This window comes from Eulemur rufifrons, chromosome 7 (genome assembly GCF_041146395.1).
Source record: "Eulemur rufifrons isolate Redbay chromosome 7, OSU_ERuf_1, whole genome shotgun sequence".
NCBI classification, from domain to species: Eukaryota; Metazoa; Chordata; class Mammalia; order Primates; family Lemuridae; genus Eulemur; species Eulemur rufifrons.
In genome coordinates this window covers 108267669-108295657 of record NC_090989.1, presented here as the reverse complement: position 1 = coordinate 108295657, position 27989 = coordinate 108267669, and the positions used below count along the sequence as shown (strand labels likewise).

The following is a 27989-nucleotide window of genomic DNA, read 5'->3' as shown; positions in this document are numbered from 1 at the left end:
ATAAATGTATTATTTTTATAATAAATTATAATTCATAATTGCTGTCTTAAAATTTATCTGCTAATTCCATATCCATGTCATTTCTGGGTCTGTTTCTATTGACTGATTTTCCTGCAGGTTAAGGGTCACATTTTCTTGCTTCTTTGCATGTCTGGTAATCTTTGATTGGATAATGGACATTGTCTTATGTTGTTGTATGTCTGGGTTTTGTTGTTTTAGCTGGCAGTTAAGTTACTTACAGATGAGCTTTGTCCTGTTGAGGCTTGTTTCTAAAGCTTGTTAAGTTGATCAAGAGTAACCTTTATCAGTGCTATTTTAGCTCTGCTAATAAGGTATGACCCTTCTAGGGTGTTCTCTAAATGCTTTGGATTTTCACGGAAGTCTCTCCTCTCTGGATGGTCAGAACTTGAACTTCTCCTGACCTTGTTTGAGCTCTAGGAATTGTCTTAAGCTCCCAATAATTGGTTTTTCCCTAGTAAGGTTATTTGTCTAGGCTCATAGAGTCTCACTGTATTCACGCACCCTCTTTGTATTTAGCCAAAGACCCATGTGGACCCCATGCACATTTCTGAAGTAATTTCTCTTCATAGCTCCCTCTTCTGTAGTACTCTAACCTGCAAATCCAAATTTGAGCCACCTCAGCTTCCTTGAACACAGATCTTTGTGGTCACGATTTAGTGAGACTGCTGTGTTCTGCATTGCTCTGCTGGGCTATGGTCCAGGTAGAAAGCCAGGGCAATTGTGGAGATCACCTTCTTTTCATTTTCTCAGGAAGCACAGTCCTGTGTTAACTATTCTATGTTGCATGCAGTTGTTTCATAAATTTTGTCTAGTTTTCTAGTTTATAAAGGGAAGGGAAATCATATCAGTTACTCTGTCAAGGCTAGATGCAAAGGTTTTCCCATCCTATATTTGTCTTTCATAACATTGATAGTTTGGAAGAGTCCAGGCCAATTGTTTTATAGAATGCCCCTTACAAATCTGATGATTTGTCTTATTGTTTCCTCATGATTAAATTCAAGTTAAACATTTTTGGCAGGGATTCTACATATGAAATACTGTGTTCTTGTTAATTTCACTTATGTCTATTATTCTGATGCAATACCACACTGTCTTGATTACTTGCTTAGTGTTTGTAGTAGGTTTTGAAATTGGGAAGTATGAGTCTTTCAATTTTGTTCTTTTTTCAAGATTCTTTTGCCTATTCTGAGTCTCTTGAATTTCCATGTGAATTCTGTTATCAGCTTTTCATTTCTGCAAAAAAAAAAAAAAAAAAAGATTTTGATAGGGATTGAGTTGAAATTGCAGATCAATTTATGGAGTATTGCCATCTTAACAATATTAAGCCTTCTAGTCTATGAACATGAAATGTCTTTCCATTTATGTAGATCTTCTTTCATTTCTTATAATGTTTTATAATATTTAACAGGTAGGCCTTGCACTTTTTTTTTGGTCAAACTTATTCCTAGGTGTTTTATTTCTTTTGCTGCTACCATATATAGGATTTTTTCTCTTAATTTTATTTTGGGTTGCTAGTGTATAGAAAAGCAATTGATTTTTGCATATACTGTATCTTGTAACCTGCCACGTTGCTAAACTGATTCATTAGCTTTAATAGTTTATTTGTGGATTCCTAAGATTATACACACACACAAACACACAGACACATACATAATATCACTGGCACATAGAAATACTTTTACTTCTTCCTTTCCAATCTGGATGCCTTTTATTTCATTTTCTTGCATAATTTCCCTGGCTAAAACCTCCTGTACAATACTGAATGGAAGTGTCAAGAGTGGAATTGTTGTCTTTCTGATCTTAGAGGAAAAGCATTCAGTCTTTCACTCTGAAGTATGTTGACTGTGGGTTTTTGTAGATGCTCTTTATCAGGTTGAGGTCCCTTCTATTTTTGTTTGTTGAGTGCTTTTATCATGAAAGGATATGATTTTGTCAAATACATAGGGTTAGTTGCATCCCATAAGTTTTGATATGTTTTCATTTATCTCAAAGTATTTTAAAATTTCCCTGTAATTTATTTTTTGACCCATTGGTTATTTAGGAGTGTGTTATTTAATTTTGACATATTTGTGAATTTCCCAGATTTCCTTCTGATACTGATTTTTAATTTCATTCTGTTGTGGTTGGAGAATATACTTTATATGATTTCAATAGTTTTAAAGATTTCAAGGGTTGTTTTATGGCCTAACATGGTCTATCCTAGAGAATATGCATTTAAGAAGAGTATTTATTCTGCTTTTTTTGGGTGGAATGGTCTATGGATGTCTGTTAGGTTTGGATGATTTATACTGCTGCTCAAGTCTTTTATTTCCTTATTGATTATCTAACTAGTTGTTCTATCCATTATTGAGAGTAGTCATTGTAGTCTCCCATTATTATTTTTGTATTGTGTTTTTTTCCTCTTTAATTCTCTTAGTTTTTGTTTCATGTATTTTGGAGTTCTGTAATTGAGTCTATATATGTTTATAGCTCCTATGTCTTCCTACTGGAAGATATTATAAATATCTTTGTCTTAGTAACATTTTTTGCCTTAATGTCCATTTTTTTACTGTTTGTATGGTATATCTTTTTCTTTCCTTTTACTTTCAACTTATTTGTGATTTTGAATCCTGTAAAGTGAGCCTCTTGTAGATAAAATATAGATAGATTATATTTTTAAATTTATTCTGCCAATCTCTGTCTTTTGATTGGGATGTTTAATCTATTTGCATTTAATATAACTAATTATAAGGTAAGATTTATATCTGTAGTGTTTTTGCTTGTTTCTGTTATGTCTTTTTTATTCCTCTTTTCCTCATTTCCTGCCTTTTTGTGTGTGTGTTAAATAAGTATTTTCCAGCATACCTTTTTAATTTTCTTGTTTCTTCTATTAGTTTGGTGCAAAAGTAATTTAGGTTTTAGCATTTTTGAAATTTGCCATTTGATATTGGAATACATTCTTAAATAAATGTGGTTATGTTACACATTATTTTAATGTGCATTTCTCGCTTTATTGTTTTGCTAATGACTTATTACTTGCTGTTTATTTGATATTTATTTTAGACTATGGAAATGATGTTAGACAAAAAGCAAATTTGAGTGATTTTCTTATTTGAATTCAAAATGGGTCATAAAGCAGCAGAGACAACTTGCAACATCAACAACGCATTTGGCCCAGGAACTGCAAATGAACGTACAGTGCAGTGGTGGTTCAAGAAGTTTTGCAAAGGAGACAAGGGCCTTGAAGATGAGGAGCGCAGTGGCCTGTCATTGGAAGTTGACAACTACCAATTGAGAGCAATCATTGAAGCTGATCCTCTTACAACTACATCAGAAGTTGCTGAAGAACTCAAGGTTGACCATTCTACGGTCATGTGGCATTTGAAGCAAATTGGAAAGGTGAAAAAGCTTGATAAGTGGATACCTCATGAGCTGACCAAAAATCAAAAAAATAGTTGTTTTGAAGTGTCATCTTCTCTTCTTATATGCAACAGCAGTGAACTATATGTCAATGGGATTGTGTCGTGCAATGAAAAGTGGATTTTATGCAACTGGCAATGACCAGCTCAGTGGTTGGACCAAGAAGAAGCTCCTAAGCACTTCCCAAAGCCAAACTGGCACCAAAAAAAAAGGTCATGGTCGCTATTTGGTGGTCTGCTGCTGGTCTGATCCACTATAGCTTTCTGAATCCCAGAGAAACCATTACAGCTGAGAAGTATGCTCAGCAAATCAATGAGATGCACCGAAAACTGTAATGCCTGCAACTGGCATTGGTCAACAGAAGGAGCCCGATTCTTTTCCACGGCAACGACCGCTCCTCGGACAGTGAACGCTTCCAAAGTTAAATGAATTGGGCTATGAAGTTTTGCCTCATCCGCCATAGTCACCTGACCTTTCACCAACCAACCACTTCTTCAAGCATCTCAACAACTTTTTGCAGGGAAAACGCTTCTACAATCAGCAGGATGCAGAAAATGCTTTCTAAGAGTTAGTCGTATCCTGAAGCACAGATTTTTATGCTACAGGAGTAAACAAACTTATTTCTCATTGCAAAAATGTGTTGATTGTAATGGTTCCTATTTTGACTAATAAAGATGTGTTTGAGCCTAGTTATAATGATTTTTTAAAAGTTTTTATTGATACGTAATAATTGTACATATTCATGGAGTACATGTTATATTTTGATACAAGGATATAACATATAATGATCAAATTAGGGTAATTGGAACATGATTCACCTGAAACATTTATCATTGCTTTATGTTGGGAACATTTGAAAACTTCTAGCTATTCTGAAATATAATAAATTATTGTTAACTATAGTTGCCCTATTACACTATTGAACACTAGAACTTTTTCCTTCTATTTAACAGAATTACCCCTTCACCAACACCTCTTCGTTACCCCTTCCCACCACCCTTACCAATCTCTAGTAGCCACCATTCTATTCACTATCTCCTTGAGATCAGTTTTTCTTAGGTCCCATATATGAGTGTGAAAATGCAATATTTGTCTTTCTGTGCCTGGTTTATTTCACTTAAAATAATGTCCTCCAGATCCATCCATGTTTCGGCAAATGACAAAATTTCCTTCTTTTTTGTGGCCAAGTAATATTCCATTGTGTATATACACCGCATCTTATAATGATTTTAAATTCACAGTCCAAAACTGCAATTACTTTTACACCAACCTAATATTGTATGTTTTAAAATTGTTTTCATAGTGATTGCCCTGGGTATTACAATTAACATCTTAGCTTGAAATAAAGTAGTTAGATTTTTAATACTAATTCAATTTAAATAGTGTACAAAAACTTTACTCAATATACCTTCATTCTCTTCCCTCCTCTATTGTACTATTATTGTCATACAAATTGCATCTTTACATGTTATAAGCCTGTCAGCACATAATTATTGTTTTATGCAGTTGTCTTTTAAAACAAAAGAATTACTAAACAAAATATCTTCATACTGTTTTCATGATGCCTGTGTAGTTATTTAATATATTTACTAATGTTTTTTATTTTGTATAGAGTCAAGTTATTGTCATGTCAGCCTGAAAGACTCTCTCTAATATTACTTATAGGGCTAGTGACAAATTCTCTCCGTTTTTGTTTATCTGGCAGTCTTAATTTCACCGTCATTTTTGAAGGAGAGTTTAACTAGATATAGAATTCTAAACTCAGTTGTTTCTTCTAGTAGTCTTTCTGTACATTTGTCTGAGTAGATGATTATGTCAACTTGCAAATAAAGGCTGTCTTACTTTTTCATTACTTTATCCATATATGCTTTTGCGCTCACTCAAGCTTTTTCACTCTCTCTCTCTCTCTCTCCCTCCACCTCCTTGTCTCCCTCTCTTTTTGTCTCTTTTCTCCTCTTTCCCTTTGTCCTCTTCCCTCACCTTATTGCATTGGCTGAGTGCTTCAGTACAACATTGAATAGAAGTAGTAAGAGTGAATGTCTTTATTTTGTTGCTGTTATTAAGGAGAAAGCATTTAGTCTTTTACCAGCAAATAGAATGTTAACTATAGGATTTTTTTGTAGATAACACTATTATTAACAGAAAATATTTTAAAGTATCAACTTAAAATTTAAACCTGGGTTCATACTTGGGCAGGAAAGTAGATTGAGAGCAAAAAGAAAATAAAGATACTTTATAGTCACTAAAGGTATCATATGACTAAATAGTTCAAGAAAAGTTAGTCATTCTCCTCCTAGTGATTAAACACTCAAAATACATCTTGGGATAGATGTATTTTTATATTTATACCTAAACCAGAGTAAATTAATTTCACAATTATTTATTGCTTTTTCCCTACTTCTATTTATGCTTGCCTTAATAAATAAAATTATGACTTGTGACTGAATATTTCCTCTAAATCACATACACTTTTATTCTGTATGAATTACTTTCAATTTGACATATTTCAGTATATTCTCTTTCTACTTCCCAGTTAAAATAAATGGCTTTTTTATACATATAATACAAATGTTGAAATAATGAACTAAAGTTTGTGTTATTGTTAAAATTAGAAGAGAGTATATTTAAAACAGTTACTATTCTGAATTAAACATCTTTTGCCCATTATCTGAAGACAGATGTTCTCAGAAACACTGGGCGTCTGCAGGAGATGCGTGATAGTGTTGATGAAATATCCCCCTTCTGTCTGTCTGTCAGAGTAGTCCTGCTTTTGAGCTTACCTTTTCACTGTTGTTCAAACATTATAAATTATTCTTCATGCAAGAGAAAAATGGCACAATAATTCAGATAAAAGTATTAGAACTTGAAATGCAAATTTACATTTCAAATAAACAATGTTCTTGTTCTAAGTGTGTCTTATTTTACGTGAGCATCCAGACTGCTGTCTGATAAAATAATTGGGTTCTTCAAGTTCTTTTCCACCAAGCAACATCACCTGTGTTGCATTTTTAGCATTCTTATAGGTTAATGTCTAGAGAGATATACAAATCTGCTTATATATAGTGTCCCTTCCCAGAGGAACAGTAAAATACACTTAGTTCATGTATAGATGTTAAAGGAGATTGAAGACTATAGGAAATGTAAAAATGTGAATGGTCTATGTTTTATTAGAAATTTATTTGCTTTCAACAACAGGGTAGTTAGATTTATCCCAAATATTTATTGAATGAATAAATGAATTAATTTGCTGAAAATCTTTCAGTTTTTGCCTCAAGGCCAGAACTATTGTGTTCTACTTACCTAGGAAACCTTACTACCTTTCAAATGTAGTATGTTCAAAGCTAGTCCCTACTGCTTTCCTATCAAAACAAACTCTATTTCTCAGCTTTCCCATCTTTGGTCAAAGGCATTCTTCAAGTTCCCTAAGTTCAAAAATTTGGTTATGAAGAAGAATAAAAGATAATATTCTTTCATGTCATTGCCATCATGATGCCTTGTCCTAACAGCTTCCAGATCTTCAGTCTCTTCTCTCCAATTCAATCTGACCATTACCAGATTGTTCTAAAACATTGCTTTAGCCATGTTCAAGTGCCTACTATGAACTCTTGACTGAGGAGACCCCAAGTCTGCCTTTCTGAAGGGCCATCAGGGTACTGCACAATCTGCCTCTTTTTTTCCCCTAGCTCTGCTTACCGCTGACTCTCCCACACCAACAATAAAAACTAATAGCAATGACAATAAAACTTAACTAACCAACACTGTTTACTATGTGCCAGGCACTATGCACTATTTTTAAATTATTCAATCTTTAGAGCAACCCTTTAAGATGGGTACATTATCATACTAGTTTTATAGACATTAAACTAATTGCCTAAGTTTGAACAGCTTGTATATGACAGAAGCAGGATTTGAATCCAGGTAGTCTAGTTCCAAGAGTCTGTACTTTTAACCACTCTGCTGTTCTCCCTTTCAGTAACACTCTTTAAGTCAGGTCACTGTGTTTTTTTTTTTTTTTTTTTTTTGAGACAGAGTCTCACTCTGTTGCCCAGGCTAGAGTGAGTGCCGTGGCGTCAGCCTAGCTCACAGCAACCTCAAACTCCTGAGCTCAAGCGATCCTCCTGTCTCAGCCTCCCGAGTAGCTGGGACTACAGGCATGCGCCACCATGCCCGGCTAATTTTTTCTATATATATTTTTAGCTGTCCATATAATTTCTTTCTATTTTTAGTAGAGATGGGGTCTCACTCTTGCTCAGGCTGGTCTGGAACTCCTGAGCTCAAACGATCCGCCCACCTCGGCCTCCCAGAGTGCTAGGATTACAGGCGTGAGCCACCGCGCCCGGCCATGGGTCACTGTGTTTTGAATATGTCTTTTAGTATGCCATTTGTCTCTTCTTCCCATGTCTAAAACTTTCCCCAACTCTTTCCACTGTTAATCAAAATTTCCTTTCTTTGTTGAGGTGTAATTCAAGTCCAATAAAGTCTGCCACTGGTATTTTGCCTCACAGCATTTTTTCCCCTAAGTTTCTGTCAACTCTACCACAATATTTTTACACATTTCTTGTTGGTTTGTACTATTTTGGTTATAGGTTTTATTTTGCCCATGGGATTTTAAGATGAATATTATCTGCTTCTTGATGCTTTCTCAGTTCAGTTCTTCTTCCCAGACATTTGGAAGATGTAACATAGGATTAGTAATCCCGGGCCTCATCCTGATCCACTGGGAAACCCCATGCTTCTCTGTCTAACCACATAAAGTAGTGTTAAGATCTCACCTCTGCTTAAGTGTGACCTTAGGGTAGTTTCATTTACTCATTTTTCCTCATTTCTAAAATATAGGAAAGAACCTAGTGCACTGACTCACACCTGTAATTCTAGCACTTTGGGAAGCCAAGGCAGGAGGATTGCTTGAGGCTAGGAGTTTGAGACTAGCCTGGGCAACATCGTGAGATCCTATCTCTAAAAAAAAAAAAAAAAAAAAATTAGCTGGGCATGGTGACACACTTCTGTAGTCCTAGCTACTTGGGAGGCCGAGGTTGGAGGATTGCTTGAGCCCAGGTGTTCAAGATTGCAGTGAGCTATGATCACGCTACTACACTCTAGCTTGGGTGGCAGAGCAAGGCTCTGTCTCTAAAAATAATCAAATAGAAAAGAGTATCTACATTGTAGGTGTTATGTTGCGTATTGGGGTAATATATAAAAAGCACTAGCATGTAGAGGTTTGTTTTATTCATACAGGCTTTGATCTGGAGCCTTGTTATATGTGTTCTACCAGTAGTTTCCCAACTTCTCATGCCTATGTGTTCTTTGAAAGATCTCTATTTATGATCATCTTGGCAGCACGATCACTTCTTTCTTCTTATAAGACATGTTTTATTAGTGTCAGTGTTATCAGTTTGCCCAGTTTGGAAATAAGATGAACTATTGTGCCATTCCAAGGGTTCCTTTTAGAGTCTGTCTTATTGAAGACTCTTCTATTTGCAGTCTGCTATCTTCAGACATACTGGCTATTTATAATAACAAGCTAGCAGTTCTCTATTTCTTTAAAACTCTTGGTTAGATGCCACCTGTTTTATGTCATTTAGTTGCATCTAATTTGTTGATTAGATGTAAAATATTCAGTGTATTTACCATAATTAGAACTAATAGCTCTGATCAATCTCCTTAAAAAGGCAGATTGGCAGTACAGTTCAGAAGGCTTTTTAATGGCCTTCTGAAAGTTTTCAATTTTGATGGATGTTTTGGTTTTAGGTTTGTTCAATGTACATGCTTTTTTTCATGATTCTTTAAGTTCTTTGCTTCAATCCAACACCATGTGTTTGAGGTTGCATTTTATGAATGTGAAACCTTACACATGCTTATGAAATGATTAAAGTTTTATTTCTGCCTCATGTGTTCTTAAAAATACCAGCTGCTGCTTAGTTGAAAACGTAATTTAATTTGACTGACACATAAGTTTTATAGTTCATAAACATGGATATGTTTTCCTTGTTTGCATTCATAAGCCTGTTGGCCCATATGTTAATGTGTTCCTTGATTTAATTTCATTTCTTTATTTTAAAAATCAATAAAAGCAACAACAAAAACCTTGGGGCAGCCATCATATTTGTTAAATTTTTGAAAACATGCTTCTATTTTTTGGAGTTCACACTTATACTTACAGAATTCCTCTCCATTTTAGTGGTTTCCTGTTTTTTCTATTTTAGGAGTTTTATTATTTTATTAGCAGAAAACAGCTTTTGATGTTGACATAATTTTATATTGTATATATGAAAACAAGTAGATTTTGGATGTGTGAAAAATACTTCTCCTAAGTTGCTTAATATTGTTTTAAGAATCTAATGGCTAGATTTACTTGTATACATAGTAGATTGTTGTAAATTCATTCATTTTGATAGCTCTTAATGACTTGGGAGTGAGGAAGCATCTTGCAAATTTGTTGATTACTTTTTCTCTTCTGACCAGAAAAGTTTTTACATATACAACTGTACGAGATCGAAAGACCTCCTGAAGGCCTATTTGGAAATGGGATAGTACATGTATGCATAAGTATAAGGCATTATATAAGATCTTAAAGGAAAATATAAATAGATATAAATACTCTAAGCAGGGAGCAATTAATGTGGGTACTTGGAGACAGCATATGGAACAGGGCATGGGACAGGGCAGGCTTCATGGAGATGATGGAATTTGAAGGCCTGATAGGCATTTAAAAGACAAGCCTGTTCCAGAAGAGATGAGAGTATGAGCAAATAGTCAGGGGGAAGAAAGCACCTGATCTGTTTGGGTGTCCATGAGTATTGAGATTTACTTAGGGATAGTGACTGTTCTGCTTCACTTTTGAGTTCTGTATTGTACCCAGCACTCAGTATCTTACTCATTATGTAAACTCAACAAATATATATATCTCTATCTATCTATCTATATATATATATATTGGTTTTTTTTTTTTTTTTTTTTTTATGGAGACAAGGTCTCACTCTTGTGCTTGGGCTAGAGTTCAGTGGCATCACCATAGCTCACTGCAACCTCAAAGTCCTGGGCTCTAGTGATCCTCCTGACTCAGACTCCTAAATAGCTGGGGCTACAGGCACACACCACCATGCCTGGCTAGTTTTTCTATTTTGTAGAGATGGGGTCTTGCTCTTTCTCAGGCTGGTCTTGAACTCCTGACCTCAAGTGATCCTCCTGCCTCGGCCTCCCAAAGTGCTAGGATTACAGGTGTGAACCACTGCCTGGCCAGCAAATACTTGTTGAATTGAACTAGTTTTTACTCTATTATAGTTCCTAAGACTACCTTTTTCTATGTCCTAAATGTTGTATCTTTGTTCATGTATATATTTCTGCAGGAGAAAAAAGTTGAATTGTAATTTCAATGACTATGTGAATTAGTTGGCTTTAAAAAGAAGTTCAAAACTTAAGTTTTATATTAGCAGGAAACAGCTTTTGATATTGATCTCATTTTATAGTTCTTAAATCCTATCTTTGGCAACAGTTGCTTTTGGATGTGGAAAGAAACATTTCTCCTGAGTTACTTGGTTAGCTTTTGGGAACAGTTAAAATGATCATTAAAACATCAGATAAATTAATAATAACACCAACCAAATATACTTTTATTTAAATAAAAGCCAAGGGAAGTCTGTACTGCCATGGTAATATGATGAATAAACAATAGGTTGATATAGGTAAGAAGTAAGAAATAAAGTTTAGTATAATATCCTTCTTAAGAGATTTTCTTCCTTCTGGAAAACAGTGATTTTTTTTTCTTTTTTTTTTTTAATTTCAGCTTATTATGGGGGTACAAAAGTTCAGGTTACATACGTTGCCCATGTACCACCTATCCCCCCAAGTCAGAGCTCCAGGTGTGTCCATTCCCCAGACAGTGCGCACTGCACTCATCATGTAGGTATACACCCATCCCCTCCTCGCACCCCCACCTCCCCGAGAATGGTGCTGGGAAAACTGAATAGCCACATGTAGAATACTGAAACAGGACCCACAGCTTTCACCTCTCACAAAAATCAAATCACGGTGGATAACAGACTTAAACCTTAGGTGTGAAACGATTAGAATTCTAGAAGAAAATGTAGGAAAGACTCTCACAGACATTGGCCTAGGCAAAGAATTTATGAAGAAGACCCCTAAGGCAACCACAGCAACAACAAAAATAAATGAATGGGACCTGATTAAATTAAAAAGCTTCTGCACAGCCAAAGAAACAGTCCCAAGAATAAACAGACCACCTACAGAATGGGAAAAAATTTTCGCATACTACACATCAGATAAAGGACTGATAACAAGAATCTATTTAGAACTCAGGAAAATCAGCAAGAAAAAATCAAACAACCCTATCAAAAAGTGAGCAAATGACATGAATAGAAATTTTTCAAAAGAAGATATAAGAATGGCTAACAAACATATGAAAAAATGCTCAACATCCCTAATCATCAGAGAAATGCAAATCAAAACCACAATGAGATATCACTTAACCCCAGTGAGAAAGGCCTTTATCAAATAGTCCCGAAATAACACATGTTGGCGTGGATGTGGAGAGACAAGAACACTCATACACTGCTGGTGGGACTGCAAACTAGTGCAACCCCTGCGGAAAGCATTATGGAGATACCTTAAACAGATTCAAATAGACCTACCATTCGATCCAGCAATTCCATTATTGGGCATCTACCCAAAGGAACATAAGTCATTCTATGACAAAGACACCTGTACCCGAATGTTTATAGCAGCACAATTCACAATCGCAAAGATGTGGAAACAACCCAAATGCCCATCAATTCATGAATGGATTAGTAAATTATGGTATGTGTATACCATGGAATATTACTCAGCTATAAGAAATAACAGTGATACGACATCCCTTTGGTTCTCTTGGAGAGAGTTGGAACCCATTATATTAAGTGAAGTATCCCAAGAATGGAAAAACAAGCATCACATGTACTCACCAGAAAATTGGTTTCTCTGATCATCACCTAAATGCACATTTGGGAATGATACCAATCGGATATCAGACTGAGGTGGGGAGTGGGGGGAGGGAATGGGTGTATGCCTACATGATGAGTGCGTTGCGTACCGTCTGGGGAATGGTCACGCTTGAAGGTGGAAAGCAGTGATATTTATGCAGAAGAGGCTGTGGGGACTGGCATTTTCTCAATTTTAGTTGGATAACAAAGTCCACCTAAAAATAAAACACGCATTCACATGCAAAAATAGTAAACTAACTTTCTTGATTATTGACCTTTCTTTGCACAACTACAAAACATTCCTTGTCACAGTTTTGTTGGCTGGTTAATTTCTTGCCATTATTCCTAACATTATAGTAATAGGTCCTGTGTCAATGAACTACTTAAATTACTTTAATAGTTTTTAAAAAAATCTTTTTCTGCCTAATTTTATCTCTTATATTTATAATGTTATAATGTAAGCTATTAATTTAAACACATAGTTTATACATTTGACTTATTCAATTAACATTTAGTAAATGCCTGCCCAATTCTATGTCAGGCTATTTCATTGAGGCTATAAAGATGAATAAAATATTAATTCATTGAGGCACTCATATCTCCTACAGATTTAATTTTTTTCAGTAATAGGATAAAATTATTCTGATTTATTCACACTCTTGTCTCAGAAATCCAACTTGCATTGGTGAGGTAGTTTTAGAGAAGTCAAGGGTAATATAGAAGAGAATTTTTTTCTGTACAGGGCCAACTTCCCTGAGTGGGGTTCAATACATGGACCTCATTTCTCTTACCTAGCTTTCAGATCCAGAGTGTGTCTGAATAATTGGTCATCCCTTTTACTCTTGGGAACTTGACTTTTTTGAGCTTTTCCTGACTCTTTAGAACTTGACTCAAGTTTTATTTTTATTGAATTATGCTGAGTATTGAATCATTATAATGCTATTAACTAAAAAAGAGTTAATATAAGACCTGGAAGTTCTTTTAAAAGATTAATTTTCCTGTTTCTTAAAAGTATTAAGTATTAAGGAAAGAAACACTTTGAGAGACATATATATGCAATGATCATAAGGTAATGTATTCTAAGAGTTTCTTACCATGTTTAGTATCCAAAACTATATATTCAAAAGTATTTCAAGTATTCAAAACTATGTTTTAAAATATGTATTCAAAAATATTCAAACGTATTTAAGCATGCAAAAGTATATATATGTGTGTGTATATATATATATTTGCCTACCCAGTTTTCGTTTTATTTAACCAATATGCAAATAATGATCTTTTTTTTTTATTTTTTTTTTTTATGGTTCCCTGACCAGGAAATGAACCCACAAATAATGATCTGATCCTTCATTTTTACTAGTGATTTAAAGGCATGCAATAAGTAGTTTAGATCTGGTTTTATTTTTATTTATAACATTGTTATTTTTAAAGTGAGGTATGATGACATATTTGAACACTTTTTAAATCTTTCATATAAGAAAATTCTGCCACACATCCAGCATATTATGGTGCAAAAGTTACTATTTTGGAGGCCAGCTTTAGGAAAGATCAAATAGCTAGATAGAACCAAAGTAAGCAAACAATTTCAAACTGCAGGTATTTTTTTTATTTTCAAAGTTTTAGAAAGGAATTTTAAGAATATTGTTGATGATCAAGCTAATATGAATTGCTTTTATTCTACTCATTTCTACTATTAGCATGGTATTACACATTTTTAATTTTTTTTTTTTACATATGAGAAAAATATTCCCATTTTAAAGCTTAGGAAACTGAGGGTTAAAAGTAATTTTCTCAAATTTATCCCACTAATAAGTAGCAGAGGTGGGATGGATTTGAACGCCCAAGGTCTGATGACCCCTAAGCCTGATCAAAGCAAGTCTCTACCTCTTTGGAAATAGACATGTTTATTGCTTTGGGTTTTCTTCCTTTCTTTCCCTCTCCTTTCCGTCTCCTCTTCCTCTACTCTTTCCTTTCTCCTGTATCCCTATCCCTTATTTGCTTCTGATTTAACTTAATGCCATTAATGAAGCCAAGAAGATATCTAAAGAAGTCCTTGGTAATCAATTGTAAAACATCCATCTATTTTAAGAACACACTTGAGATTTATTCTTATATATGTACATAATCTAGTCCTAGATATATAGTATAAACTTGCTGATTTTTATTTATTGAAGTTGAGGGACATTATGACAAAACACTCTCTTCCTCATGACATGACTCACTTTTAATTTGCAGGTATTAAACGCACAGAGAGCAGGATACAAAGCAGCCATAGTTCACAATGTTGATTCTGATGACCTCATAAGCATGGGATCCAACGACAGTAAGTACAGGTATCACTTTTCTTCTCTCCTGTTTGACAGATCATTTGAGACTAAAAACTTAACAGGATTTTCCCCCTTGGGAAAATTTTATTCACAGTAGAGGTGAAAGTGTCTTGTTCTTTTCCTAATAGTTTTTCTTTTCAATGTATGTGTTTTATTTATTGATATTTTGGTAAAAACCAAAGGGGAAAAAAAGCCTTAAATAGAGATAAACATGCTGAGTTAACGATGCTATAAAAGAATTTTTGTGATGTAGAGATTCACAACATTAAATTTTAGATATGCATATATATTCAGCAGCTATTGTAATCTCATGGAATTTCAAAGACACATAGTTTTGCATTCTTACACAGTTATTAGTCCCTTGACATACATTGGCATATCGATGGTTTTTCATTTAAAATGGATATATATTTCTTACTCTCTACTAAATATTAGCTTATTGGGAAAATGAGCCAATTTTAGCAAAATAACTGCTGTAATCAGACAACTCTTAAGCTGTATATTTCACGTAATGTAGTTTCTGTCACTCAGGGTACTATAAGTTTTATCAAAGCCTTTCTAATTGCAGCTAAGATGATTCACTACCAACATTCATGATTCGAAGATCTTTTACTTTTGTTTTTCTTTTCATACATAACCATAATATCTTTTGCTGCTAAGTTCTGTTGATTCATATATGCAATGTTGAGCTTGCAGCAAATAGTAGGTATAAAGCTATGGACTGATATAATGCACTGGAATATATTTAGGACTTTAAATACCTACATCCTCAGTAGGAAATGTTTTATACTCCTTGACCAAAAAGTCATCTTTTTATAGTTTAAAACAGTGTTTTTTCTTTGTCCTTCTTACTCTCAATATAATGAGGCAAAATTATATTAGAAGTAAGATTTATGGAGTTCCTTAACTAATTTCTTTTATATTTTAAATTATTATTTTAATCTCCTAGCTGATTAAATCTTCATGATTGTAGAATCCATGAAGTACTCTTAAGAAGTTCTGGCACTTCAGGAACAGTTTGACAACCACTATGTGGAAATTACAGGACTAACTTGATGAAGGGAGTTTACTTACTAAATAAGCTAGTAATGTTGGAACTGCAGATTTGATATATTTTTCTTTTCCTTTAACTACCTTCCTTTAAAAAAATACGTTATTCCACTCAACGTATCCCAGGTCAGTAGCTTTTGTGATCTGTATACATTACTGGCAAAATAGAAAGCACACATATTCTGGAAATAAACAGATGTGAACTCTAATTCAAGCTCCTATTTGTATCAGCTGTATAACTTTGAGCAGGTTCCTTATTCTTTGTGTGTTTTGCCAAAGGCCCAAGCCCAGGAGGTATCTCTCAAGGGCTAAATATATTTTGTGTTGAACAAACTGAATATTATTTGTAAACTATTTACTCTTTTGACATGTTTTCAATAAAAAATTTGCAAGCTGGAATTGTCAGTTCCCTTTAGCACCTATTTTGTTTTTGTTTTAATAACACCATAAAACTTTTTTGTGATAATCATTTCAGTTCCTAAGGAGAATGTGCTAAATATTAAAAGTAGCACATAACCATAAAATCCTGTTTTTGCCATGGAAATGTTCCAAGTGAGTTGTTATAATTCAAAGATTGCTCAGAATTTGGTTCTTGACTTTATTGCTTGGATTATTCTCTGTGGTATTTTGCTCCATCCTTGGGCATGTATGTGTGTTTAAATATTTCATATATCCAGAGACAATTGTTGGAAAGCTCTTTACCATTTTCATCTTTGCTTTACTTGGTAGGGAAAAGGAAAGCATGGATTTATCCAAAGGGGCATGTATCTATCTCCCTTTTCAAGGCTTAATCTCTAGTTACAAGGAATATTGGTATTCTCCTAAGAGTGGAGATTGTAATGTCTGGAAACAAAATGCAATCTTAAAAGCCTCTTGCTGCCAATACAAGGAACATGTCCATTTTTATTTTAGCCAGGAGACAGAATGAGTTGACTGAGTAAGCCAATAACATTCTTTGTCTTCAGAAGGCAACAGAACGTGGTAGGAAGAATACCACTTCAGAACCAGGAAATATGGGTTTATTCCAGGCTAGTTGGTATAAGAACTAGACTGTACCCTTGGGAAAGTGACTTAACCTTTGTAAGGCCATTATTTCCATTTACAAAAGTGCAAATAATTTTAATTTCTATTTGACCTGACAAATTTGTGAAGATCATATGAGAGAAGGTGTATGAGAAAACCCATGCCATACCAGAGTGGGAAGAGCCTTAAATAAGTAGTCGAAAGCCTCAAGTTTGAGTCCAGGCTGTGCATATTTCTAACTGTATAACCAGTGCAAGTTATCAATATTTCTTTGTTTGTTTCTTCTCCTTTTTTCTTTGATTTCTTCCTTCAACAAATATTTTTTAACAGCCTACTCTATACTAAGCACTGTTTTAGGCGCTGTGACTATAGCAGGAAATGATGCAGTCAAAGGCTCTGCCTTCATATCTTTCATTGAGGTAGTAGAGTATATAGTAGTTAAGAGAGTGCTTTCTGGGTACTGCCTGCCAAGGTTTGAATCCCAGTAGCTATGTGACCTTGGGTACATACCTAGTATCTTTGTGTCTTCTGATCTGTGAAATGAGGATGATAATAGTACTTACATCATTGAGTTGCCATAAGGATTGAATGAATCAAGACCTTAAGCATCTAGAAAACCTGGTTCTTAGTAATCATTTAATGGTTATTCAACCATTAATATTGTTATTTTATTGCATTCTAGGGTGGGAGAGAAAAAATGAATACATAATCAAATAGATGTGCTATAATATCAAGTAGTGATAAGTGCTATGAAGAAAAACTTATCAGGCTAAGGGGATAAGAATGACAGAGATGAGAGGAAGATGGCTATTTTAGATAGGGTGGTCACAGAAGGCTTCTATGAGGCATTGAGATTTGAGCACAAGTCTAAAGTAAGACGTGGAGTCATGCAGATTTCTGAAGGAGGAATGTTCCAAGGAGAGGGAACAGAAAGTGAAGAAGCTCAAACATAAAGCATGCTTGGTGTTTCCAAGGTGTGGCAAAAAGCCACAGTGGCTGAAGGAAAGTGAGCAAGGGAGAGAGTGACAAGCGATGAGGTTACAGGAGCCAGGGGCCAATCATGTTGGGCCTTGCAGGCCTTAGGACTTTGGAATTTATTCTAGACAGGTTTTAAACAGGGGTGTGAGGTGATCTGACATATTTTAAAAGGAGCTCTTTGGCTGTTTTTTGGAGAGTAGACTGAAGGTAAAAAATGAGCAAGAATGCCAACAGAGAGATCATTTAGAAAGTTGCTGTAGCAGCCAGGCAAGAGGGGGCTTGGAGTAGAAGTCAAAGTGATGAGAAGTGGTGGGATTATGGATATATTTTGAAGTTGACAGGGTTTGATATAGGGACTAAAGGAAAGGGAAGAGTTGAGGATGACTCTAAGATGTTTAGGTCAAGAAACTAGGTCATGCTATTTACAAAGATGAGAAAGAGTAGAGCTGATTGAGGGAAAAAAGGCATTGAGGTCCATGTGAGAAACATTAAGTTTGAAACATCTGTTAGGCAATCAAATGGAGATACTGAACAAGCAGTTGGACATATGATTCTGGAGAGGTTGGGGTGACCATTCAAATTATGATTTGTCTATGATATATGATAATATTGTTTGGCAGTGTATACTTCACAGAGATGTTTTGCAGATCAAAATTAAGATTTAGTGTTTTTAAAGTATTTTGTGAACTAGAAAATGTTTGTTTTTTTGGTATATAAATAATTTTGCAGTCTCCAAGATGGCTACTCATATTTGCATATAACATTTTCCCCTTTTTCTTAATCATTTTACTAAAGTAAGATGCTTTCTACATCTCTTTAGATATCATAATTTAAAGAAGTACGTTACTGCCAGTAATTATAAGCCAACAGTTATGAGCCAAAAGTTCCTCCTTGAGTTTATCATAGTATCTTCATGAGAGAATAAAGCATTTTACAATGGGTGTATAATTCCAGGTTTTAACTATCAAATAAAATAAATTTTAAACTGCTATGTGGTAGAGAAAAATCTCTTAGCAAGATAGGCAATATCTCCCTAAAATATATAGTCTATTAATAACTCTGCAGCTATTAAAGATGAGATAAGTCCAGGTACAGTTGCACATGTCTGTAGCCCACCTACTCAGGAGGCTGAGGCAAGAGGACCACTTGAGCCCAGAAGTTTGAGGCTATAGTGTGCTGTGTTAGCAACTGTGAATAGCCACTACACTTCAGTCTGGGCAACATAGTGAGACCCTGTTTCTAAAAAAATAAAAAAATAAAAAATAAATGATTAGGTAGATCTATATTTATTGACATGACAGGATATCTGAGGAATATTATCAAGTGTTAAAAAAGCTTACACTTTTTTCTATTATATGATCTCATTGATAAGATAAAATTTTAATTGATCACATTGATATAAAAATAGTGCTTAAATATTTCTGACTAACCATTTGGTTTCTGCCCTCTTGGGGCTTTGGGTTTACACTGGCAGGAGGGAACAGGGGGAGAAAAAAGAGAGGGAAAAATAGAATGTGTGTGGAATTGGATGTTTATATTTGCATAAAACAATTTGGAAGTGAAAAAAACTTACTCTACCAAGGATACCAAGATTTAAAACTTGTCTTCATAAGGATGAAACAACAACAACAACAACAACAACAACAACAACAAAAATAGATCAGTAATTGCTGAGATAGGGGAGAGGGGTTGATGGGGAACGGGGGAATTTGAAGAGGGTGGTGATGGAACATTTTATATCTTAATTGTGGTGGTGGTGGTTGTAATTGCATGTATTTGTCAAAACTTACAGAACTTCAAATGTTTATTACTTCAAATGAAACATTTGTCTTTGGATGGGAAGGATTATGGTAGTGTTTTTTTTCTGTTTTTTTTTTTTTTTTTTTGCTTACTCTACACCCCTACATTTGTTTTAAAAATGTAGAATGAAGTTATTTTGAAAACTCTAACAAAAGAAAACAAATGGGCTTTCTCTAAAGGCAAATCTGCTAAATTAAACTCATAGCTAATAATAAGGCTGCTTTTTCTATTAGCAACATTAAGAAGATTGTTCTTATTTCTGTTCCTGAGTAATGGGTAATTTTTTACAAAATTCTTTTAGTGTGGCATTTGATTTTGGTTTTGAATATGGGCATAAGAGTCAAATTTCTTAAGATAGCAATCAAAACACAAACTTTACCATGAACTCCAGGCCTAGGAGGAAGTAGAAATTTACCCAGCTTTCCCTACACTATGCCCTTTCTGAATTCCTGTTAGCCTTTCACTCTGGACAGCTAGACATGTGTAGTGTTATTTTTTAGACTGTTGTAAGTGTCCTTTTCTTACATTGTCTGGCTTATACATCTCTTGGAAATGGGTATGTAAAAGAAGCTTTTTCTCTTTTTCACTTAGGAATTGAGTTATGTAGGGGAAGAAAACATAAAATTTCCTCCTCATCTTCCTTCTCTAATAGTCATTTCTATAGAGGAATAAATCCAATGGAAATATTAAAAATAAAAATTATGTCTCAATCTCATAGAACTATTCACAGAATTGAGGTAATGTATATGTGCAGAATGTTAGTTTTGTTATTGTAAATGTTACAATGTTTCTCAACTACTTTGATGGTGAGTATAAATCTGCAATCTGGAAAATCAACCAGTTAGACAATTAAAGTTGATTGTAATTGTTTCCAGTTGCATTTGCTGCTATTATGAAGTTAAGTTGATTGTACACTAAGCATGGGCTTTTAAGAATAATTTTATTATTATTTTATACAGTTGATGTATTAAAGAAAATTGACATTCCGTCTGTCTTTATTGGTGAATCATCAGCTAATTCTCTGAAAGATGAATTCACATATGAAAAAGGGTAAGTAATGGATATAAAAAATAATCATGTAGCTTAAAATTCTTTAATATTAGTTGTAATCAAAATTATGGTTTAGAATGAACTGTTATACTAAACTATTTTTTTAAGTCATTATGATTTTGACTTACTGTGTTACACTGTTTTTTATTTGTATGATTATATATTGAAAATATATTCATGCTAGAATAAAGCACCCATATTGCTAAAAAGATAACAAACTTCCCATTTTACTAGGAATATCAAACCACTGATACTTAAAAACAATGTAATTTACATTTATATGACATTTTCTATTAAGAAATGTTTGTATATTATTAAAAAGAAATGTTACTTTATAAACATAGAATACAAAGCACAGTGTGTTAAATGACTAACCTTTAAAAAGATAAAAAGTCAGTTTTTAAGTTTTAAAAGTTTGATTTAGAATGAAAAATTTGTATGAAACTTCTCCCCAAAAATCTCACGACAAAAGGTAATAATATATAGACTAAAACTAACTTAAGGCACAACTGTATCATCTAATACAGAAAACAGTACAATAAACATTTCAGAGCTTCTTCCTTGAAACAGATCCTCAAAACATAGTGGGCAGGAACAGGCTTTTGACTAAGAGGAACAATAAAAAAAATATTATTATTATTATTTTTTTTTTTGAGACAGAGTCTCACCCTGTTGCCTGGGCTAGAGTGCCGGGGCGTCAGCCCAGCTCATAGCAACCTCAAACTCCTGGGCTCAAGCAATCCTACTGCCTCAGCCTCCCCAGTAGCTGGGACTACAGGCATGCGCCACCATGGCCGGCTAATTTTTTCCATATATTTTTTAGTTGTCCAGCTAATTTTCTTTCTATTTTTAGTAGAGACGAGGTCTCGCTCTTGCTCAGGCTTGTCTCGAACTCCTGAGCTCAAACGATCCACCCGCCTTGGCCTCCCAGAGTGCTAGGATTACAGGCGTGAGCCACTGCACCCGGCCTTAACATATTTTCTTATGCTTAAGAGCTATTTGCATTTTGTTTTTTATGAACTGTTTATGATTAGCTCATTTTTTCCTATAAGATTATTGGTTATTTTCTTCCTTATTTTTAGAAGCTCTCTATTTATTTGTTTCTGATGTATTACAAGTACTGTTTCCTATTTTGACATTTTTATTTTTCTATGGTGTTGGTTTTTGAGTGTAATCAAATGTATTGGTCTTTTCCTTTGGGCTGCTAGTCTTGAGTCCCGGTAGTGGGATTGCTGGATTGAATAGTAGGTCTACTTTTAGTTCTTTGAAGAATCTCCATGCTGTTTTCCATAGAGGTTGTACATTGCCACCAACAGTGTATAAGCATTCCCTTTTCACTGCATCTGCACCAACATTTATTGTTTTAGACTTTTTAGTAATAGCCATTTTGACAGGTAAGATGTTGCCTCATTGTGGTTTTAATTTGCATTTCCCTGATGATTAGCAATATCAACAATATTTTCATATGTTTGTTGGCCATTTATCTACCTTCTTTTGAAAAAAACCTGTTCATGTCTTTTGCCTACTTTATGATGGGGTTACTAATTTTTTTCTTGCTGATTTGTTCGAGTTCTGAGTAGATTCTTGATATTAGCCCTTTGTCAGATGTATAGTTTGCAAATATTTTCTCCTGTTCTGTAGGTTGTCTATTTGTTGATTATTTCCTTTGATGTGCAGAAACATTTTAATTTAATTAAGTCCAGTTTATTTATTTTTGTTGTTCCTGTATATGCTTTTGGAGTCTTCGTCATAAATTCTTTGACCAGGTGAATATTCAGAAGAATTTTTCCTACATTTTCTTCTCAAATTTTTATGGTTTCAGATCTTACATGTAAGTCTTTAATCCATCTTAAGTTAATTTTTGTATGTAGTGAGAGATAGGGATCCAGTTTCATTCTTCTGGATAGCATGTGGCGATCCACTTTTTCCCAGCACCATTTATTAAATAGGGCATCCTTTCCCCAGTGTATGTTTTTGTCTGCTTTGTCAAAAATCAGTTGGTTGTAGCTATAATATATGACATTATTTCTGGGTTCTCTATTCTGTTCCATTGGTCTATGTGTCTACCTTTATACCAGTACCATGCTGTTTTGGTTACCATAGCCTTGTATTATAATTTGAAGTCAGATAATGTGGTATCTCCAGATTTGTTCTTTTTGCTGAGGATTGCTTTGGCTATTCAGGCTCTTTTTTGGTTCTATATGAAGTATAATATTGTTTTTTCTAGGTCTGTGAAAAATGATGTTGATAGTTTGGGAATTGCATTGAATCTGTATATCACTTTGGGCAGTACAGACATTTTAACAGTGTTGATTCTTCCAGTCCATGAACATGGGATGTTTTTCTTTGTTTGTGTCATCTATGATTTCTTTCATCATTGTTTTATGATTCTCCTTATAGAGATCTTTCACCTCCTTGGTTAAGTATATTCCCAGGGATTTTATTTTCTTTGCAGCTATTGTATTGAGTTTTTGACTCGACTCTCAGCTTGACTGATAATTATTCTATAGAAATTTGTGGAAATTAACTTTATAACATGAGACTTTACTGAATTTATCAGTTCTAGGATTCTTTTAATAGAGTCTTTAGGGTTTTCTAGGTACAAGATTATATTGTCAGCAAACAGGGATAATTTGACCTCTTCTTTCCAATTTATATACCCTTTATTTCTTTCTCTTTCCTGATTGCTCTGGCTAGGGTGTGCCACAAATGGGGACACAGAGCTAAGCACTAGGCCTATGTATTAAGGGCTGTAGGATTTTTGGTGAAGCAGCTGTGAGCTTTGTCTGAAAAGGGCAAGTTTTAAGCAAGTAGTCAGTGGAAATAGTGGAGTTATCCACCGGCACGTGGGTTGAACACAGGTTGTTGCCTGGAAAGTTGATCTATATGACAGAGGCTGTGGTGTATGGCTGTACATCTTCTGAGGCTCAGTAGTTTGTTTGGTGGGGGTTGGATGTCAGACAGAACAGACGAGACTTCATCCGTCAGCAGAGGGATGGAGAGATTAGACAGGTTATTGTTATAAAGCTTAAAACTATGAGGCTGGTTTGAAATTAGCCTGGGAACTCATGCAAAGAATAAGATCCTATTTTCTGAGTTGCTTAGGATTCTGCTTCAGTGATCAAATCTTAGTTGCAGAGCTCATGAGGTGTACTGTATTTAGGGGTGGACCTAGGGACATTCTGATAAAATACTTACTCAAGCTGTTTAAATAACTCCTTCCTCAAATACAGATTAATCTGGGAGAAGGACAAGGATGAATCTTCAGGCTCAGCTTTGGGAGACCTAGGCAGACAGAGGAAATATAAATGAACCCAAAGGACTTATATTCTGTTGTTATTCTTCGTATATCTGTATATCAGCATCATCACTCATATCCACCATCAGCAATTTGGTGTTTTTCAAAAAAAGCAGTATCTTCAATGTGCATTGGACTTTTGATACACAAACTTTTATCATTTGTAGACCCTTTAAAATCCTCACAATAGATCTTGACAGTAAACTAAATTGGTTTGTGGTATAGCAGGCAAGCATTAATAGGACATGGAGAATATTAGATTTAGAACCTAGGCCTATGAATCTGAACACAGTGCTTACTGGAAAATTCTGGAATCGATTCAATTTCTGTAGTTTCATACACACGGAATGTTTCTAGTAAAGTGTGTTAATTTCTAGTTCACTGGGACTTCCTGATTTTTCTTTTAGCTTCCTTCTTCTCACTTAGCAGCTCTGTTCATTTCTGAACAACTGTGAGGCTTGTCTCTTAGGACAGGGATTATTTGTTTATTTTATCCAGGCTGAATATGGTTTAGAAAGTCATAAATATAAAAAGAGAAGGGACAAAAACAGAATGTATGAGGTGTAAGCTTTCCTTCTGCTGGGATATGAAGCTAAAATGGATTAAATTTAGTATATGCAGTAGTTTGGCTTCTAGACCCCCCCCACAGTGTTTGTTTATAACAAGTTGGTGGATGTGGAATAAGGAATTTACAGAGGATTTGTGTCTCATGGAAAGGTCCTTATACTTAAAAGAGTTACTGGCTCAGGGCAGTTTCAGAGGGTACATGCCAAGAACAGGGATAGAACTGACTGGCCTCATGCTGAAAGAGCTAGTACCAAATAGAGCAGCCCAGGCCTGATGCTGCTGATTTTCTCTTTTTTATACTGATGATATATCAGGTACTTCAGTATTTTATGTGCAGTTACAAAAATGTATGTGAAATCCTTTGTCATCCCCCATTCTGCTGGAAAGTGATTGAATTAAGAAACTACTTGTCTTCTGGCAATTCTAATAAGTTTTGAAAGTTATTTAAATTATTAGGGGGAAATTCCTGGTATTATATTTTTTGTGTTTTGTTTTTGTTGAAGGTTAATAGAGCTCCTTGTATGTAAGTATAATAAATAATAGCATGAAGATTTAAAAACAGCTTTGGAATACAAATAATTTGATTTCATGTTATTTGTCTTAAGTACTATGGTGTCCTGAGCACCTCTGTATGGGAGGAGTAAATCTATTTTTATTTCCCTCTATACTGAGAATGATTTTTTGTATTAAACCTTTATTATGAAGTGCCTGTCTTCACTACCTAAAACATCACCCAGCAGTGGATAACAGAATAGCATTGCTGGCAGCATATTAGTCTAGTGGCACAGTGGACTCAGTGGAGAGATCAGTCATATTACTGAACATTATACAGACTCTTCTCTAGACTAAGGAGCTTTTTAATGCAGGGTTTTGATGCCATGTAAAATTTTCTCATGCAGCACAAATAATGCACTTATTCTGATCACAGTTTTATTTCATGGATCCCTGTCAATTTTTGTAATAGTAAAACCACAGTAACCAATAAACATGGTTAATGAAAAACAAAGGAGAATTGAGACGTATAGAATTCCCTACTCCCCACCCTCATAACATACACATTTCTGTAGTTTCTTTTAGTTAAGCAGTGGAGAAGGTGGGAAATATAAAGGAAGCCACTATTCTTGTGAATTATTTGACCAGTTTTTCATTCCCATATCTCACAGATGAATGTAGGGTACAGGAGGTATGTCCGTTGTACCAGTACAACAGGTACATGTAAAGCAGATAGGGAAGAATGAGTATAATTTTTTATCAATAGTGGCTCTAGAGTTTTTCCACAGGAGTAATGAACGGTAATTTGGTTGAGGTGTGGGTTCTTGTTGACATGGTAACCAAGGTGCTACCATTCTTATTTATGCTGATTTTGCATATAAAATATAACTTTTGCCCAGATTACTAAATTCAGTAAGTAAAGATCTCTCCAGGATAAACATAGTAAGTATTAGATTGACCAATTTCCTTTACCCAATCTAAGAGCTTTTAATTTATAGGCCAGTTATTTTGAAAAATGCCTAAAATAGACTTAAAGATATAAAATGTATTCCTTAAATTATTAGAAGTCATATATTAAAAAATGATATGTGTGTAGTAGATTGAATTGTAATATCTTCATGTCTGTTTTAAAAAACAGTTTTCCTTGTTTTTAATTAACATCATAATTTGACAACTCTTACTATTTCTCAATTATTAATTTTGGTTTTCTTCTAGGGGCCACATTGTCTTAATTCCAGAATTTAGTCTTCCCCTGGAGTATTACCTGATCCCCTTCCTTATTATAGTGGGCATCTGTCTCATCTTGATAGTTATTTTCATGGTAGGTAAATTAACTTTTAATAGTTTTTAAACAATTGTATGGATGAATCTAAAAAATGTATTGAGTGAGAGAATCCTTACGTAAAAGAATATATATTGTATGAGTTCATTTTTATGAAGTTCTGGAAAATGCAAACATAATCTGAGTAGGAAAAAATCAGAATGGTGATTGGCTCTGGAGGGATTAGGGAGGAGTAAGAGAATTACTAAAAAAGGGTGTGAGGGAACTTTCTGGGGGATAGAGTCATGATCTGTATCTTGGTAGAAATTTGGGTTGCACAAATATATGGCATTTGTCTGAATCCACCAAATTACACACTTAAGTTTTGTGCACTTTATTGTATGTAAATTTTACCTTAAAAGAAAACAAAAGAACTATAAAAAAAAAACTAAGCTCTAAGTAATTATATGCATGCGGAAGTATTTTGAGAGGTATATATCTGCAACTTACTTTGAAATGCATTGTAAAAAATTAACAGGAAAAAAGTAAGATGTATTGATGGTAGATGAGAGATGGATAGACACGTGATAAAAAGTATAGTAAAATGTTAATTGGTAGAATATAGGTGGTGGATGTATGGGTATTTATTATGTAATTCTTTCAACTCTTCTATATGTTTGAAAATTCTTATATTAAACTGTAAAAAAATAAAATGAGGGCCTAAAGTTAAGGGGGAATGTTGTTTCTCTAAAATAGTGATATGGTCCCAGGACTTTGAGCGGGTCTGCAAGGTTGAAATTATTGTCATAATATAGCTAAGATAGTATTTGCGTTTGTCATTATCATTCTCTTAGGGGTGTGTAGTGAAAGTTTCCAGAGGCCACATGATGTGCAGTATCAAAACATTTGAAGACAGAGCAGATATGAAAATCTCTTTGTATTCTATTTAGACAGATATTAAAATAGATGTGCAAAGATACAATACAATCCCACTATTCTAACTTGTCATAAAGAATATTTATATTAACATTCAATGAGCTTATTGTATTAAGTGTATACATTAATTTAAAGATTCAATGCCATCTTTAAAATGTTCAGTCTTCCCATGATGCTATGGTATTTTAAAAAAACTTATTTAGCTCTTTTGTATCCATCAGTTTAATACATTTTTTTCCTGTAGATGTTTTACATGTCTTTTGTTAGACTTATTACACATATAGTAGGTTTTTCTTGCTATTACAAAAGGGATTTTTGAAATTGCATTTTCTAATTGGTTATTACTAGGATATAAGAATATTCTTGATTTTTTAAAATAAACTTTTAATTTTGGGATAATGTTAGATTTACAGAAAAGTAGCAAGGGAGAGAGTTCCTATATATCCCTTATCTGGTTTCCCTATTTTTAATATTTTACATAATCATGGGCCTTTTGTCAAAACTAAGAAACTGACATTGGTACGTTACCATTAACTAAACTCCACGCTTTGTTTGGCTTTCATCAGTTTTTCATTAATACACTCTTTTTGTTCCATTATCCAATCCAGGGTACCATGTATTTTGTTATCAGTCTTCCCAGTCCCCTCTGATCTATGACAGTTTCTCAGTCTGTCCTTGTTTTTCATGACCACTATTAATCTTGAGGAGTACTGGCAAAATATCCTGCAGAAGGTCCTTCAATCTGATTTTTTTCCTTACGATTAGACTGGGCTATAAGTTTTTCAAAAGAATATCACAGAGATAAAATACCA

General features: G+C 34.3%; 1 protein-coding gene across 6 annotated transcripts in view; it reads left to right on the top strand.

Moving 5' to 3' along the window:
- Positions 1-27989, top strand: part of RNF13 (ring finger protein 13) — a 120131-nt gene that overhangs the window by 61831 nt on the left and 30311 nt on the right. For all 6 annotated transcript variants that reach the window (XM_069473100.1, XM_069473102.1, XM_069473096.1 and 3 more), the window contains 3 exons: positions 14631-14718; positions 20533-20623; positions 26196-26301. In XM_069473100.1, coding sequence (XP_069329201.1) covers positions 14631-14718; positions 20533-20623; positions 26196-26301 — 285 coding nt within the window. The remainder of the gene's footprint in view (positions 1-14630; positions 14719-20532; positions 20624-26195; positions 26302-27989) is intronic.